The sequence below is a fragment of the Macaca fascicularis genome, chromosome X (assembly GCF_037993035.2).
Source record: "Macaca fascicularis isolate 582-1 chromosome X, T2T-MFA8v1.1".
Classification (NCBI taxonomy): domain Eukaryota; kingdom Metazoa; phylum Chordata; class Mammalia; order Primates; family Cercopithecidae; genus Macaca; species Macaca fascicularis.
In genome coordinates, this window is record NC_088395.1 from 116,284,687 (window position 1) to 116,299,911 (window position 15,225).

At 41.1% G+C, this 15,225-nt stretch overlaps 2 protein-coding genes across 13 annotated transcripts in view; one reads left to right on the top strand and one right to left on the bottom strand.

Annotated features, from left to right (window-relative positions):
• Positions 1 to 15,225, bottom strand: part of ACSL4 (acyl-CoA synthetase long chain family member 4) — a 110,700-nt gene that overhangs the window by 75,014 nt on the left and 20,461 nt on the right. For 9 of the 12 annotated variants that reach the window (XM_065538130.2, XM_015444024.4, XM_015444022.4 and 6 more), the window contains exon 1: positions 8,504 to 8,663. The exons of the other annotated variants lie outside the window; for them this stretch is intronic. The gene's annotated coding sequence lies outside the window, so the exon portion shown is untranslated. Of the gene's footprint in view, positions 1 to 8,503; positions 8,664 to 15,225 lie in introns of those variants that run through there. 12 annotated transcript variants of the gene reach the window in all.
• LOC107128542 (uncharacterized) lies at positions 7,879 to 10,340 on the top strand. Its single transcript, XM_015444025.4, has one exon. The coding sequence runs from the start codon at positions 8,382 to 8,384 to the stop codon at positions 9,135 to 9,137; it is 756 nt and encodes a 251-aa protein (XP_015299511.3). The 5' UTR covers positions 7,879 to 8,381; the 3' UTR covers positions 9,138 to 10,340.

A 15,225-nucleotide genomic window follows, 5' to 3' on the forward strand; every position in this document is an offset into this window, starting at 1 on the left:
GTATGGTTTTGATTTATTTTGGGGGGGCTTTTTTGTTTGTTTTGTTTGTTTGTTTCTGAGACAGGGTTTTGCTCTGTTGCCCAGGCTGGAATGCAGTGGCGTGACCTTGGCTCGCTGCAACCTCTGCCTCCCGGGCACAAGCTATCCTCCTGCCTCAGCCTCCCAAGCAGCTGGGACTACAGGTGTGCATCACTATGCCTGGCTAATTTTTGTTTTTGTTTTTTTGAGACAAGGTCTCCTCTGTCACCCAGGGTGGAATGCAGTGACGTGAGTGATCACGGTTCCCTACAACCTCCACCTACTGGACTTAAGCAATCCTCCCACCTCAGCTTCCCCAGTAGTTGGAACCATAGGTACACGCCACCATGCCCAACTAATTTTTTGTATTTTTTGGGTCAGGCATGGTGGCTCACGCCTGTAGTCCCAGTACTTTGGGAAGCTGAGGCAGGCAGATCACTTGAGGTCAGGAGTTTGAGACCAGCCTGACCAACATGACAAAACCTCATCTCTACTAAAAATACAAAAATTAGCCAGGTGTGGTGGTGAGCACCTGTAATCCCAGCTACTCGGGTGGCTGAGGCAGGAGAATCGCTTGAATCTGTGAGGCAGAGGTTGTAGTGAGCCGAGATCACGCCACTGCACTCCAGCCTGGGTGACAGAGCAAGACACCGTCTCAAAAAATAGTAACAACAATTTTCTGTAGAGATGGGGTTTCACCATGTTGCCCAAGCTGGTCTCAAACTCCTGGCCTCGAGAGATCTGCCTGCCTTGGCCTTCCAAAGTGCTGGGATTATAGGCGTGACCCACTGTACCTGACCTGGGTCTTTTGTTTGTTTGTTTTTGTTTTGTTTTTTTATTTAAAGACAGGATCTCACTCTGTCTCCCAGGCTGGAATGCAGTGATGTGATCATGACTCACTGTGACCTTGAACTCCTGGCCTCAATCAATCCTCCTGTCTCAGCCTCCTGAGTCACTGGGACTACAGGTGTGTGCTACCACGCCCAGCTAATTTTTTTTTTTTTTTTTTTTTTTTTTTGAGACAGGATCTTGCTATGTTGCTCAGGCTGGTCTTGAACTGGCTTCAAGCAATCCTCCTGCTTTGGCCCCCAAAAATGTTGGGATTTCAGGCATGAGCAACCATGCCAGCCTCAAACTTTCCATATAGGGCCAAGAGGCCAAGACCTTTTTCTCTAACTCCAGGCCCATTGATTTTACATTTGAAAAGTAATGTGAGTATAAAACCCTTTTAGATGGCCGGGCGCGGTGGCTCACGCCTGTAATCCCAGCATTTTGGGAGGCCGAGGCAGGTGGATCACCTGAGGTCAGGAGTTCAAGACCAGCCTGGCCAACATGGCAAAACCCCATCTCTACTAAAAATACAAAAAAAAAAATTAGCCAGGCATAGTGGTGGGCACCTATAATCCCAGCTACTCGGGAGGCTAAGGCAGGAGAATTGCTTGAACCTGGGAGGCGGAGGTTGCAGTGAGCTGAGATTGCACCATTGCACTCCAGCCTGGGCAACAAGAGCGAAACTCCATCTCAAAAACAAACAAACAAACAAATACAACCAACATATACAGGTTTAGTAACAAAAAAAATTTACTGTACTGGTAGGTACACAAGCACACTGGAGTACTGGAGATCCACCAACTAATACCAAGTATTCAGTGTATACTGTATTTTACAAAGGAAATAAAAATTATTCAATGTGGTGAGTCAGTGGAGGTCAATTAAAGCTTCTACTGCATATGTAGAAGCTTTTTCATTTTTATTTATTTATTTATTTATTTTTGAGACAGGGTCTCACTCTATCACCCAAGCCAGAGTGCAGTGGTGCAATCATAGCTCTCTGCAGCCTTGACCTCCCAGGCTCAAGGGATCCTCCCACTTCAGCCTCTGGAGTAGCAAAGACTACAGGCACATGCCACTATGCCTGGCCTTTTTTTTTTTTTTTTTTTTTCTGTAAAGACAGGGTCTCACTATGTTGCCCAGACTTCTGGGCTCAAGCAATCTTCCCACCTTGGCCTCCCAAAGGCGTGAGCCACAGGGCCCGGCCATCACTTGTCTTTTTAACTGGGTTATGATGTCTCACGCTTTCCAGAAGATTTTTTTTTAATATATACTTAGATTTTTAAAATATGTCCTTAAGTTATTTTTATGTATGATGAGAGATGGAGATGTATTACTTTCTAAATACACAGCCACCTGTCTTTACTCAACTTCCATTTTCAGCATCACACTTAGAACACTTAAAAGAACTAAAGTGTCAACTGCTTAGTTATAAGAAAGGAAGTTGTACAAACAAAATAATAAACCAACAGTCTAAGTTCAGTTTGATAGGCTCTTACTACTATGTAGTTAAGGATCACATAGCAGTTTCAGGAGCAAAAACATGACTATGCCTGGCTCTCTCATTACCGCTATGGCTCACAACAGGGTCTCCAAAAGACATCATAGACTGCATATTAGTCTATCTGCAGCTTACTGGTTGCCACACATGTAAATTTACATTCACATTTAAATAACCCACACTTAACAACAAATCAACCGTCTCAATTCTCTGTGCATTCCTTATTGCTGCTCCTAGAACACAGTGCTTTGGAGACTTAGTAAAGAAAATGAATGCACTCTCCTGAATCACAGTATCACCTAGAAATGGAACCAGAAGATATAAAAAGTCAGGATAGTTTGTTAAATTGTGTGTGTGTGTGTGTGTGTGTGTGTGTGTGTGTGTAAATCAACAATTTATAAGGTTACCTCATCTCTGGGGTCAGCAAACTTTTTCTATAAAGGTCCAGAGAGAAAATTGGCTTCACAGACCATAAGGTCTATTTTTCAGCTCTGATGTTGTATTGTGAATGCGGCCAGAAAATACATAAATGAATGGATGTGGCTATATTCCAAGAGAAGTTTATTTACAAAAACGGGTGGTGGGCAGGATTTGTCCACAGGCAGTATTTTGCCAGCTCCTGCCTTACACCAATGTTTTATCTTTTTCAAATAAGAATCTACTTCCCTCATTGCACACGTATTTGAGTAAATATAGTAACACTGAAGGGACAAATAATGATTTCAGTACTGCCTTACAGAAATGAATATTCTCAAAATTAATCACTAACCTTTTCCTATAAGTCCTTCTCATATGAGCACATACATTTTTCAAAATATAAAACTGTAATCACCTTGAACCTAATACTTATTTCAAAAAACAGTTACAATGAGTGTTATGTAGCTGCTATAAAAGGAAAAATGCAGTCTAGACAGTCAAATACAATGATCTTTTATTCATTATTCTCATAATCAACAGTGAGTAGAAAAGAGTGCTAAATACATGGTCATGAATCATAACTTCACTACTGAAAATGCAGAAGTAGACTTTGCATTTAAATAAGAACACAAATTTGTTTTTTGGATTACTTACCAAAATCCTTGATGGAAAATGATACAGCTTTGCCAAAATATTTTTAATTTAGAAAGTGAGACCAGCCGGGCGCGGTGGCTCAAGCCTGTAATCCCAGCACTTTGGGAGGCCGAGACGGGTGGATCACGAGGTCAGGAGATCGAGACTATCCTGGCTAACACGGTGAAACCCCGTGTCTACTAAAAAATACAAAAAACTAGCCGGGCGAGGTGGCGGCGCCTGTAGTCCCAGCTACTCGGGAGGCTGAGGCAGGAGAATGGCGTAAACCCGGGAGGCGGAGCTTGCAGTGAGCTGAGATCCGGCCACTGCACTCCAGCCCGGGCGACAGAGCGAGACTCCGTCTCAAAAAAAAAAAAAAAAAAAAAAAAAAAAAAAAAAGAAAGTGAGACCAAAAACCTCTTTAGCATATCATGCATCTATTTAATTTTAAAATACAAATTTTAATGTTTCATTTGACAGCCTGGTGAGGTAGACATTATATTTTTAAGGCAGCCATTTTAATATAGTGAGAGCATGTGTGAATATGTATTGACATTCTAAGCCATTAAGGCCACTTGTTCACAGAATATATTTGAGCTCTAAAATTGTTGAAAGAGAAAATACTCAAGTAGCTTGCAGAAATAATGGATGTTATACAGAACAGAAAGGAATAAAATTAAACAACAAAAGTTCATAAGATATCTTGACACCAAAAGCACAGTCCATAGAGGAAAAATTAAAACTGGACCTCATCCAAATTAAAGCCTTTTGCTCTGTGAAATTCCCTGTGAAGAGGTTGGAAAGACAAGCTACGGACTGGGAGAACATATTTTCAAACCACTACCTGACAAATGATTAGTATTAAGAATAAAAAGGCCAGGCGCAGTGGCTCACGCCTGTAATCCTAGCACTTTGGGAGGCCGAGGCGGGTGGATCACGAGGTCAGGAGATCGAGACTATCCTGGCTAACACGGTGAAACCCTGTCGCTACTAAAAAAAAAAAAAAAAAAATTGGCCAGGCGTGGTGGCGGGTGTCTGTAGTACCAGTTACTCGGGAGGCTGAGGCAGGAGAATGGCAAGAACTCGGGAGGTGGAGCTTGCAGTTAGCCGAGATCGCGCCACTGCACTCCAGCCTGGGCAACAGAGCGAGACTCCGTCTCAAAAAAAAAAAAAAAAAAAAAAGAATAAAAAACTCTTAAAACTCACCAGGTTAAAAAAAAAAATCCAAATAGAAAATGGACAAAAGACATGAACCGACATTTCACTGAAGATACAGAGATGGCAAATAAACACATGGAAAGATGATCAACATCATTAGCCATCAGAAAAGTGCAAATTAAAACTAGGAGGATATATTACTACACACCTATAAAAATGGCTAAAATAAAAAATAGTAACACCACCAAATGCTGTCAAGGATGAGGAGCATTCACACATTCCTGGTGGGAATGTAAAATGGTACAGCCACTCTGGAAAATGGTTTGGCAGTTCCTTAGAAAATTAAACATGCAAGTGCTATACCACCCAAGAAGTACACTCTTGGGCATTTCAGAAACAGAAATTTATGTTCATACAAAATCCTGTAGACAACTGTTCATATGAGCTTTATTCAAAACAGGCAATAAATAAATAAATAAATAAATAAATAAGTAAAACAAACAAAAACCCTGGAAACATCAGATGCCCTTCAACAGGTGACTGGTAAACAAACTGCAGTAAATCCATATTATGGAATACCACTCGGCAATGGAAAGGAACAAGCCATTGATAAAGGGTACATTCCTTGAACTAATCTCCAAGGAATTATGCTGAGTGAAGTAAAGCCAGTCTCCAAAGGTTATATACTATGTGATTTCATTTATATAAGCATTTTTGAAATGACAAAATTATGGACATGAAAAACAGATCAGTGGTTGCCAGGAGTCAGGGATGAAGAAGGGAGATGGCTACATCTATAAAAAGACAACAAAAAGGATCCTTGTGGTGATGCAATTGTTCTGTATCTTGACTGTGGTGGTACTTATATGAATATACACGTGATAACATTATGTAGAATTAAATACACACATGCAAATGACTGCATTAAAGCTGACGAAATCTAAGTAAGGTTGATGGATTGTATCTATTTCCATTTTGTAGTTGTGATGTTACACTATACTTATGCATGAGATTACTATTGGGGGAAATTAGATAAAGCGTATTATTTCTTACAACTGTATGTGAATCTACAAGTATCTCAAAATAAAAAGTTAAAAGGGAAAGAGTATATAAGACCAGCCAATGGTAGAAGTGGAAAAACAAAGCTTTTACTTTTGCTAAAGGCTCAGCAATTGAAAGTGAAAGGATGGAGAAAAAGGTAATGTCAAAGAGTCTACAGGCTACAATAGAATCTTATCTTCCTTCCCTATGGAGCCTTAACTTCTCCAGAATTTTGTTTGTCCTTGATTTGACTGTTGTTCTTTTTAATAAAAATAAACTGCATGTACATCTGTCTCTCCACATGCCTCACAACCATCTCCATCAGCCCAAAGTATAAACTCATAGAATAGGGTTTGTCTTCTTAACCATCATGTACTGAGGGCCTGACATAAGTGACAGATGAAGGAAGAAGACAGTTGAATGAATTAATAAATGAATGAGATGCCCACATATGCTTTTAAAGTTCCTAGCCAATTACAGTTGTAAGGCAGTATATGAGTGCAGTGGCGCGATCTCGGGTCACTGCAAGCTCGGCCTCCTGGGTTCACGCCATTCTCCTGCCTCAGCTTCCCAAGTAGCTGGGACTACAGGCACCCACCACCACGCCCAGCTAATTTTTTGTATTTTTAGTAGAGACGGGGTTTCAGTGTTAGCCAGGATGGTCTCATCTCCTGACCTCGTGATCCACCTGCCTCGGCCTCCCAAAGTGCTGGGATTACAGGCGTGAGCCACCGCACCTAGCCATTCCCTTACAAATTTCTAAAAGCCATGGACGTTTAAAAAATAGTGCTGTATAACACACATTTCACTTGTAAGCAGAAATTAACGTAATACCCAACATTTGTAAAATGCTTCTGAGTTTACAGATTTTCACATATAATAATTTATTTAATCAGGATGAATTAAGAACTAAGTATACCTAAATTGAAACCACTATACACAAACCTTTGAGAAAAACATTCTACTCAACGGGTATAACAGGATTTATGACAGCCTTAATGCAAATGGCATTATATACGTGTGTGTATACATATATATTTGTCATATATATTCATTTTAAGAATATATCATTCAAATTGGGGGACTTGTGGATCATTTCAACAGCCATAAAGACACTTATTTTACAGACGCAAACACTAAGAGAGGTGAAGTGACTTGTTCAAGGTTATATATCTAACTAGAGCTGGGTCTAGAACCTGAGCCTCTTCAGAGTTCCAATTCATTTCTCTTGTCTTTGAATTGAACAAGACTCTTGTTTCTTCACCCATCTCACCCCTACCAAAAATACTGAAAGAAATATCTTAATCTAAATCACTTGTGTTTTTAAATAGGGGGTTTTCCAAAAAAAAAAAAAAAAAAAACCCACAAAACTGAATTTACTCAAGCTTTCAATTGCTGTATTACACCTTCCATGGATTTTTAGTTGTCAAATTATTTCTTATATCAGGACAATAAGGTACTTTATTCTAAGGTACAAGTATACTGACAGTTTAATGTTTCATTCCCCCACCTAAATGGCAGAGTGTTAATTCTAACAGGAATCTTACATGTCTTACACTTTAGCAGTTTCAATCAAAAGATGAGCTATTTTACAATTTAAGGAAGAGGCCTTACATTATTAAAATCTTGATTGATATGCTCAATGGCAGTACCATCATTGAATCTTCACCTGCTGTCTTATGTATCAAGAATATTTAAAAGTCTTTCTTGTTAGAGACAAAATAAAAGAAAAACTAAAGTGACAAGCAACTATGAGAAGTAAGGCTTTAATCAGGTTAAATTTGCATTACGCAGCCTGCATGAATTTAGAGGTCCTAGAATCAAAACACTAGAAGGAACCTTAGTTATGCTCTAGTTCAACAGACTGATTTTTGCAGAAGAGGAAACTGAAGCGCTGATGAGACCATTAACTAATAAAGCAAACCGCTTACTTTTTCAAAGGGATTCATTTCAATGCCATTTTACCCTTATTTTGCATCTCACTGTTGTTTCTCAGGGCGACGGTTGACCTTTTTTTTAGGTGAAAAGAGCTAATAGAGCAAATTAATTTCAAGAGGGTGAAAAATGCCTTTGAAGGAGGAGATGCTGGAGTGAAGAGGAGAAATGACGTCTTATTTAAAATATGTAACCCCTTGATGGGGTTAGACAATGAATCATATTCTCCTAGATTTTTCTATGTCTATAGACATCAGCCACAGTTCTTTCGGGCACTCAAACGAGAGGAAGAGGAAGTGAATAAAGCTCATACTAAATATATAGCACCCACTGAAGGCAGGGATGTAGACAGAAAGAACGGGGGTGGGGGAAGGAAGGAAAGCACGCGTCGCCAGGATCCAGCTGTTTTCTAACATACCTAATCCTACGGAAGCTAGGAAGATATTGGAAGCAAGGAAGATATCGGAAGCGAGGGCATCCCTCAAATTCGAGAGGGCGGATGCCTAGGGCTAGAGAGACTCCCTGGCCCTCTTTAACAGAGTGACTGGGAGGGGACAAAATGGAGTTGAGGTTTAGGGGCATCCTAAAGGTCGTTTGGAGGTCTAGCAAGCACTTCATGGTCTCCTCTGGAAAGGGCCGTGGCAAAACCTACTACCCCGATCAGGAAGATGACTTCTAGCCCTCGGGATGCGGTGAGCGGCAGGAAGAGGCAGGCTGGGGTTCCGAGGACCCCAGACTCCATCACAGGAGGTTACTGTAACCTAGGGAATCTTCCCGGCCCCAGCGGAGGCGAGCGGATAGATAGCCCTAGCTCAAGAAAAAAAGCGAGCCGATTCCAGCAGCTGCAATGCCCACCCAACCTCCTCCCGGCTCAGGTGAGGTACGCCAGTCCCCACCCTGGAGATGGGGCCCTGGTACCGACAGGGCAAGGGTGCCGGGGCCGCAGCCTCCCCAGCCAGGGATACTCACCGGAGGGGCGGCCCACCGCGTCTTCGCAGCCGGCTGGCGCCTGGCACTCGGGAAGCTCGCAAAAAGGAACCGCGTGCCCGCTAGCGCTGGGACGAGGAGGAGCGCGCCGTGGAGGCCAGAGAAAAAGCCGCAGCGGCGCGCGCGCACCCGGACAGCCGGCGGAGGCGGGGCTCAGCGCGATCCCGGAAAAGACGCGCCCGGAGGGGCGGGCGGAGCGGGGGCGCGCGGTGGTGTGGCAGAGCCAGCCGAATCGCTGGCTGCAGACGGCTCGGCCCACCCACGCGCCCGCCCCCGCTCGCCCGGGACGTCAGCCGAAAAGGCGGAGCCGAACGGGCTTCCCGGGGAGAGGGAGGGGTGCTGCGAGGAAGGCGAGGCGGCTAACGGCTCGCCTCAAGTTGTTGCTCCCGCTGGCGAGCCGCTTCTGTCAGGCTCGCTGCTGGTGTCGTTGAGTGTGTTTCCGAATGTCCTTGCGCCTAATAGCAGTGAGGCGCAGGACTGGCCCACGCCCTCACCTGCGGCTTGCTTCGCAGGACTCCACCCCAGGATAAAAGTTCCCCTCGGGTCATCTTCCAGCTGCCCTCAAAAGACACTCGTTTTTGTATTTCACTGCTCCAAGTTTAGAGAGCTATCTTAAACACTCTGACTAAAAACATCTTGCTCTTGTAAGCCTGAGCTGATGCCTCTCATCCATTTATCTTGCCTCTCACTGCGTTAAGATCCCCGCTGACTCCCACTGATGAAATATCACAAGGACGCAGGATTTTCACGTTGTCTTTCCATTTCCACGATGGTTTCATGGCAAAACAACCCCCAACTGATAAGGAAAAGTCACCGCAGCTCTGTGACATCTTACTAGCCCTGATCATTGCTTATAAGCTGGTCATACGAATGCTGTTACAATAGATGCAAGAAATTGCCATTAAAATTAAAATTCCAGCGAACTATCTGAGGGCTTCAAAAGGGAAAGACCATAATTGCAAATGAGCCCTGATAAACTGCCAAGAATATATCACCCAAAAAATTAAATCTCAAGAATTCTTCCAGTTCCCTGATGTGTAATGGTGAACTAGTTTCCTGTTCCTGATGGCAATCGACATTTCACTTCACCTGCTGATTTCCATTTTCCCATAGAATTACCATTTCTGCTTGTGTGTGTGTATATGTGTGTATATATGTGTGTGTGTATATATATGTATATATAAAATGCCTTACCACCTGAGATTACAGGCTAGAGTAGTTCTTAAACTTCAGTGTGCATCACAATTATCTGGGGTGCTTGTTAAAATGTAGGTACCTGGAGCTACAACCCCCCGGTATTTTTATTCTGATCTGGGTAGGGATAAGAAATTTGAATTTTTAATAAGCAGTCCAGGTGATACTAAAAGTGGTTAGCTGAGAGCACAGAGCTACAGTTTTTGTGTGTTACTACTCTAAAGCCATATTACCATTTCAATTTCCAAGAAACCTACCTACTTACATAAAATATACCTATAAATATTGCTAAGACAGTCGTGTAGCTTCCTTTTTGAAGATTGACCTACCAAGTTCAGTACTTCAAACAACTAGTTTAATTGCATTGTTTATTTTATGAAATCTTGTTTCAATACCAGAAATCAGCAATCATTTTTCAGGTAACTATGATGTACAGAGCACTATCACCTACAGTTGGCTTAACACAAATGAAATTGAAGAAATGAATATCGCTGCTCTCAACAAAGTTAGTGTCTACTTGTGGAATTAAAATATAGACATAATACAAACCCAGCGTAGCACATAAATCAATGTGTTGGATGAAGATGAAAAAGAACTTGTAATTAAAGAGTACTTTTGCCAGTTTCCTTTATTGTCAGTCTCTTAGCCCAGACATTTTCAATTAGGTAATTTCCTCTGAACAGTCTTCAGCTTACTGAAGTTCCTCCAGCTCTACAAGACATAAAGGAAAGAAATCACTATAGCCTGAACTATCCGTTTTTCGGTATACGAATGTGTGTATGATATACATATAAGTATGTTTATCAGACCAAGAAGCTACTTGGATTTTCAAGATTTCTTATTACTTAAACTATTCGTTAGTGTGTACAGTTCTGGCTGTCTTCATCACCTACCACATCTCACCTTCTTCCCCATTTAACTGCACCCAAGTTGAAGAGGAAAGAAGAACTATATCTCCAAAAAGGAAACCAAGTATAACCACGCTATTTCCAGCTTTCCTTTTTCAGAGTCAAAACAAACCTTGCTTAATTTCTTGTCATCAGAAACCTTCCAGAAATTACTGCCCAGGAGCAAAATATTTCCCAAGCAGCTGTCTGACATTTTAAAGAGAACATTTGCAACGCTGTTTATTAGGAAGATAGGGTATTATTATCCCTATTTCACAGATGAAGAAATAGATGCAGGTTAAGTGTCTTGTCCAGTCACACAACTAACTAGTAACAGCCTGAATTTCCTACTACACTGCTTATGACTCCTAGACCAGGGTGCTTGCCGCTACATCAAGCTGCCTCTGTAATGAGTCCTACCCAGAACTACCAAACCAATTGGAAATGGAGTAGATAAACGTATGGAAATGGAAGAGTTAGGGAAATGTACAATGCAATTGACAGATTCAAAATACAATGTCGTAAGTACTAAAAGCATGAGAATTAGTCTGTTAGAAGCTAAACAGAATTTAAAGGACAGCTCTGTTAAGAGGCACTGATATTTAGGCCTTGCCTGTTTTATTATTCTGTAACAAGAAGCTGAAACAGATAGCCAGGCTGCTCTTGGCATTAGTTATTTATGGAAGGGCAAAAAACAACTGTTCTTCATTGACTGTGTAACAAGCCTTTGCGTGTTAAACTTCACGGGTTTGTAGAATAATAATAATTTTCTCTTGCGGTCCAAATACAAGCAGCAGGACTTCATAATAATATTTGCATTGACAAGTTGTGTTAGATTTTGTCATTAACAAACCTTATTTTTGGCAGACCCAACAACCAGGCCAAATATTGTCTTTAGTGGCTTGTGTTAAACAACCAGTGAAATCAGAAACCTAGGCAGAAGATGATCTCACTGTGAACATAAATAATAACCTAAGCCACTCCTTTAAAAAATGATCAAAGGCATAGTAGCTACATCTAAATGTTATTTTTGAGAAACGATTTGTTTTTTCAAAATAACTATTTCTTTTCATTCTGGCACATTTTTCAGGTTTTTAAATTAATGGAAACACCAAAACAAACAGACATCTAATGCACCCAGATAGGAAGACACAGTATTGTATGGAGTCAAGTCTTTGGAAATTAATCCATCAGGACATTGTGGTCCACGTCAAAATCACAGCAGGATTTTAATGGAACTTAATTTCAGTTTCTCTCATGAAACTCCTTATTTGTCCTTTTTAAAGATAACTCCAACCCCCCCTAAATAAAATCCTCCACAGTTATCCTTGAAATTGTTTGTGCAACCTTCCTATAAAGGATCAAAAATAACAAAATATTTTTATTATCCATAAGGCCATAAGTATGCGAAAAATCTGCTGTGGTTGTCGTTGAATCTGTAAGAACGTTGCTTTTCGTATATTTTTGCCCACTCTCTGTAGTGATTCTAGCCCAGTAATATTATGAAAAAAGATAGGTCATCGATATCATAACTTGCCTTAAATGTCTCTTTGTTATCCTTTCCCTTTAAGATACAAAAAGCTTCCAATATGTCCTATTTTTAAAAAGACCAGTAAAATAACAAAATTTTAATGTGTCCCTTACTCAAAATCTTCCACTGTTAGTGCTGGGAAGCTACTTAGATGCAGAGTAGCAGGATGGAAACCATATGGGTTTGGACTTAAGCCAACCACTCTAGACCAAGTTATGTAACATTTTCCTGAGCCTCAGCCTCTTCTGTAAATTGGGGATAATAATGGTACCTCATTCATAAGACTCTTCTGAGGGAATGAAATCATGCCTATAAAATTCCTGATTTATGACAAGGGTGTATAAAATGATGGCTATTAATCACCAAGTTCAACCTCTTCATTTCACAGATGAGAAAAAGGAAGCTAGAACCAGAAAAATCTTTCTCCAGATTCTCCTATTTATTCAGTGACTTTCTTTACAGCTAAGGACAAATTCCTTGAGAAGTGGTCTACAGCCACTTCATTCACTAAATCACTATCTGACCTCCAAGTTAATCCCCATTCCCATCAATCCTACAAATATATATATATATATATATATATTTTTTTTTTTTTTTTTTTTTTTTTTTTTTTGAGAGGGAGTCTCCCTCTGTTCCCCAGGCTGGAGTGCAGTGGCACGATCTCAGCTCACTGCAAGCTCCGCCCCCCGGGATCATGCCATTCTCCTGCCTCAGCCTCCTGAGTAGCTGGGACTACAGGCGCCCGCCACCGCGCCCGGCTAATTTTTTTTGTATTTTTAGTGGAGACGAGGTTTCACCGTGGTCTCGATCTCCTGACCTTGTGATCCGCCCGCCTCGGCCTCCCAAAGTGCTGGGATTACAGGCGTGAGCCACCGCACCCAGCCAATCCTACAAATATTCCTATTGCTAATGCCTTCTATGAAATAGACAAACCCCATCATTATACTTAAATAATTATGGGACTATTTCACTCAGACCGAGTGAATAGTCCCACTGGGACTATTGGACTGATTAAACCTTTGGATATTTATTCAAAGCATCCCTCTTCAAACCAAAATTCTGTAATAAAACTGTCTGCTTCACTTGGATCCTACATGGCACATGGTACAAGCCAAGTTACTGTTATTCAAATAAAACATTTTTTAACAATATGTTTGAATGAATAATTATTACTTTTAGAAATAGATATAAAAGGTTATTAAATATATTTTATTTCCCCTTCAAGTTGGTAAGATTTTTAGATTGATAATATTCAATTTTGGCAAGAATATGAAGAAACTTGCACTCATATATTCTTTTTTTTTTTTTTCAAGATGGAGTCTCACCCTGTCACCCAGGCTGAAGTGCAGTGGCGCCATCTCGGCTCACTGTAAGCTCCGCCTCCCAGGTTCACGCCATTCTCCTGCCTCAGCCTGCCCAGTAGCTGGGACTACAGGTGCCCACCACCACGCCCGGCTAATTTTTTGTATTTTTAGTAGAGACAGGGTTTCACAATGTCAGCCAGGATGGTCTCAATCTCCCAACCTCGTGATCCGCCTGCCTGGGCCTCCCAAAGTGCTGGGATTACAGGCGTGAGCCACCACGCCCGGCCTGCACTCATATATTCTAAGTAGGAGTGTAAATAGTTTTGGTCCCTTTATTTTATTTTATTTATTTTTGAGACAGAGTCTTGCACTCTCGCCCAGGCTGGAGTGCAGCGGCACGACCTCAGCTCACTGCAACCTCTGCCTCCCGGGTTCAAGAGATTCTCATGCCTCAGCCTCCTGAGTAGCTGGAATTACAATAGGTGCCCGCTACCACACCCAGCTAACTTTTGTATTTTTAGTAGAGATGGGGTTTCACCACGTTGGCCAGGCTGCTGTCGAACTCGGAACTCAGGTGATCCACCTGCCTCGGCCTCCCAAAGTGCTGAGATGACAGGCGTGAACCACTGCACCCAGCCTGGCCTTTTTAAAAAGACAATGTGGCAGTATCTTTTAAAATTTAAAATGCATATACTCTTTGACATTTTCATGTACAGGGCTCTATTATACAGAGAAACTTGAACAAATACACAAAGATATATGCACAGGAATAGTAACCAGAGTATTATTTTAATAGTGAAAAATTAATCAAAAATCTCAAGTGTTCATTAATAGGAATATGGTTAATACCTTATGGTATATCCATACTATAGAATACTGCGTTAGGTTAAAAAAAAAAAAAAAAAAGAATGAGGCACAATTATTTAAATATCTATATGCAAACATAATGACATGAAATGATGTTTGTGATATATTATTAAGCGAATAAGAGCAATATGCAGTTCGTACACATAATTCATTCTCATTTTGAAAAAAAAATAAGTATATGTCACAGTACGTGTGTGCAGCAAACATCTGGAAAGGTCTATACTAGATAATGAACAGTTGTTATCTCTACAGAAAGGGATCAGAGACTTCTTTATATACTTCTATTTGAGCAAAAGAGGTGAAGTGACTAGGCACTTCTTTTGTAATATAAATAAGAATAAAGAGACAATCAGTAGAAAAATGAGCCTTACTGAAGGAAAATTTGCTTTACAAATAGCCTTTCAGGAATGTATTTAGTCTATGTACAGTCATGTACAGCTACAGAGAATTCGGAAACCTTCACATAGAGCCTATTTGCACCATGGCTCAATAAAGAGAGTATAGTCTTAGGGAGGACCAATTCCTAAGCTGTTCTAGATCATCATACCTAAATTATTGCCTTTTGGCAACAAAATTAGATTTGTTGAACTATTTCATAGATACCATTGAAACAAGCTTGTAAAAAGTTGAGGTTAAGACCAGGTGTGATGGCCCATGCTTGAAGTCCCAGCTACTTGGGAAGCTGGGGCGGGAGGATCACTTGAGTCCAGGAGTTCAAAATCATCCTGGGCAACATAGTGATATGTCATCTCTAAAAAAAAAAAAAAAAAAAAAAAACTATTAATTGGGTGTGGCAGCATGCACCTGGAGTCCCAGGTACTCTGGGAGGCTGAGGCAGGAAGATCCCTTGAGCCCTGGAGTTCCAGGTTACAATGACCTATGACCACATCACTGCACTCCAGCAGCCTGGGCAACACTGTG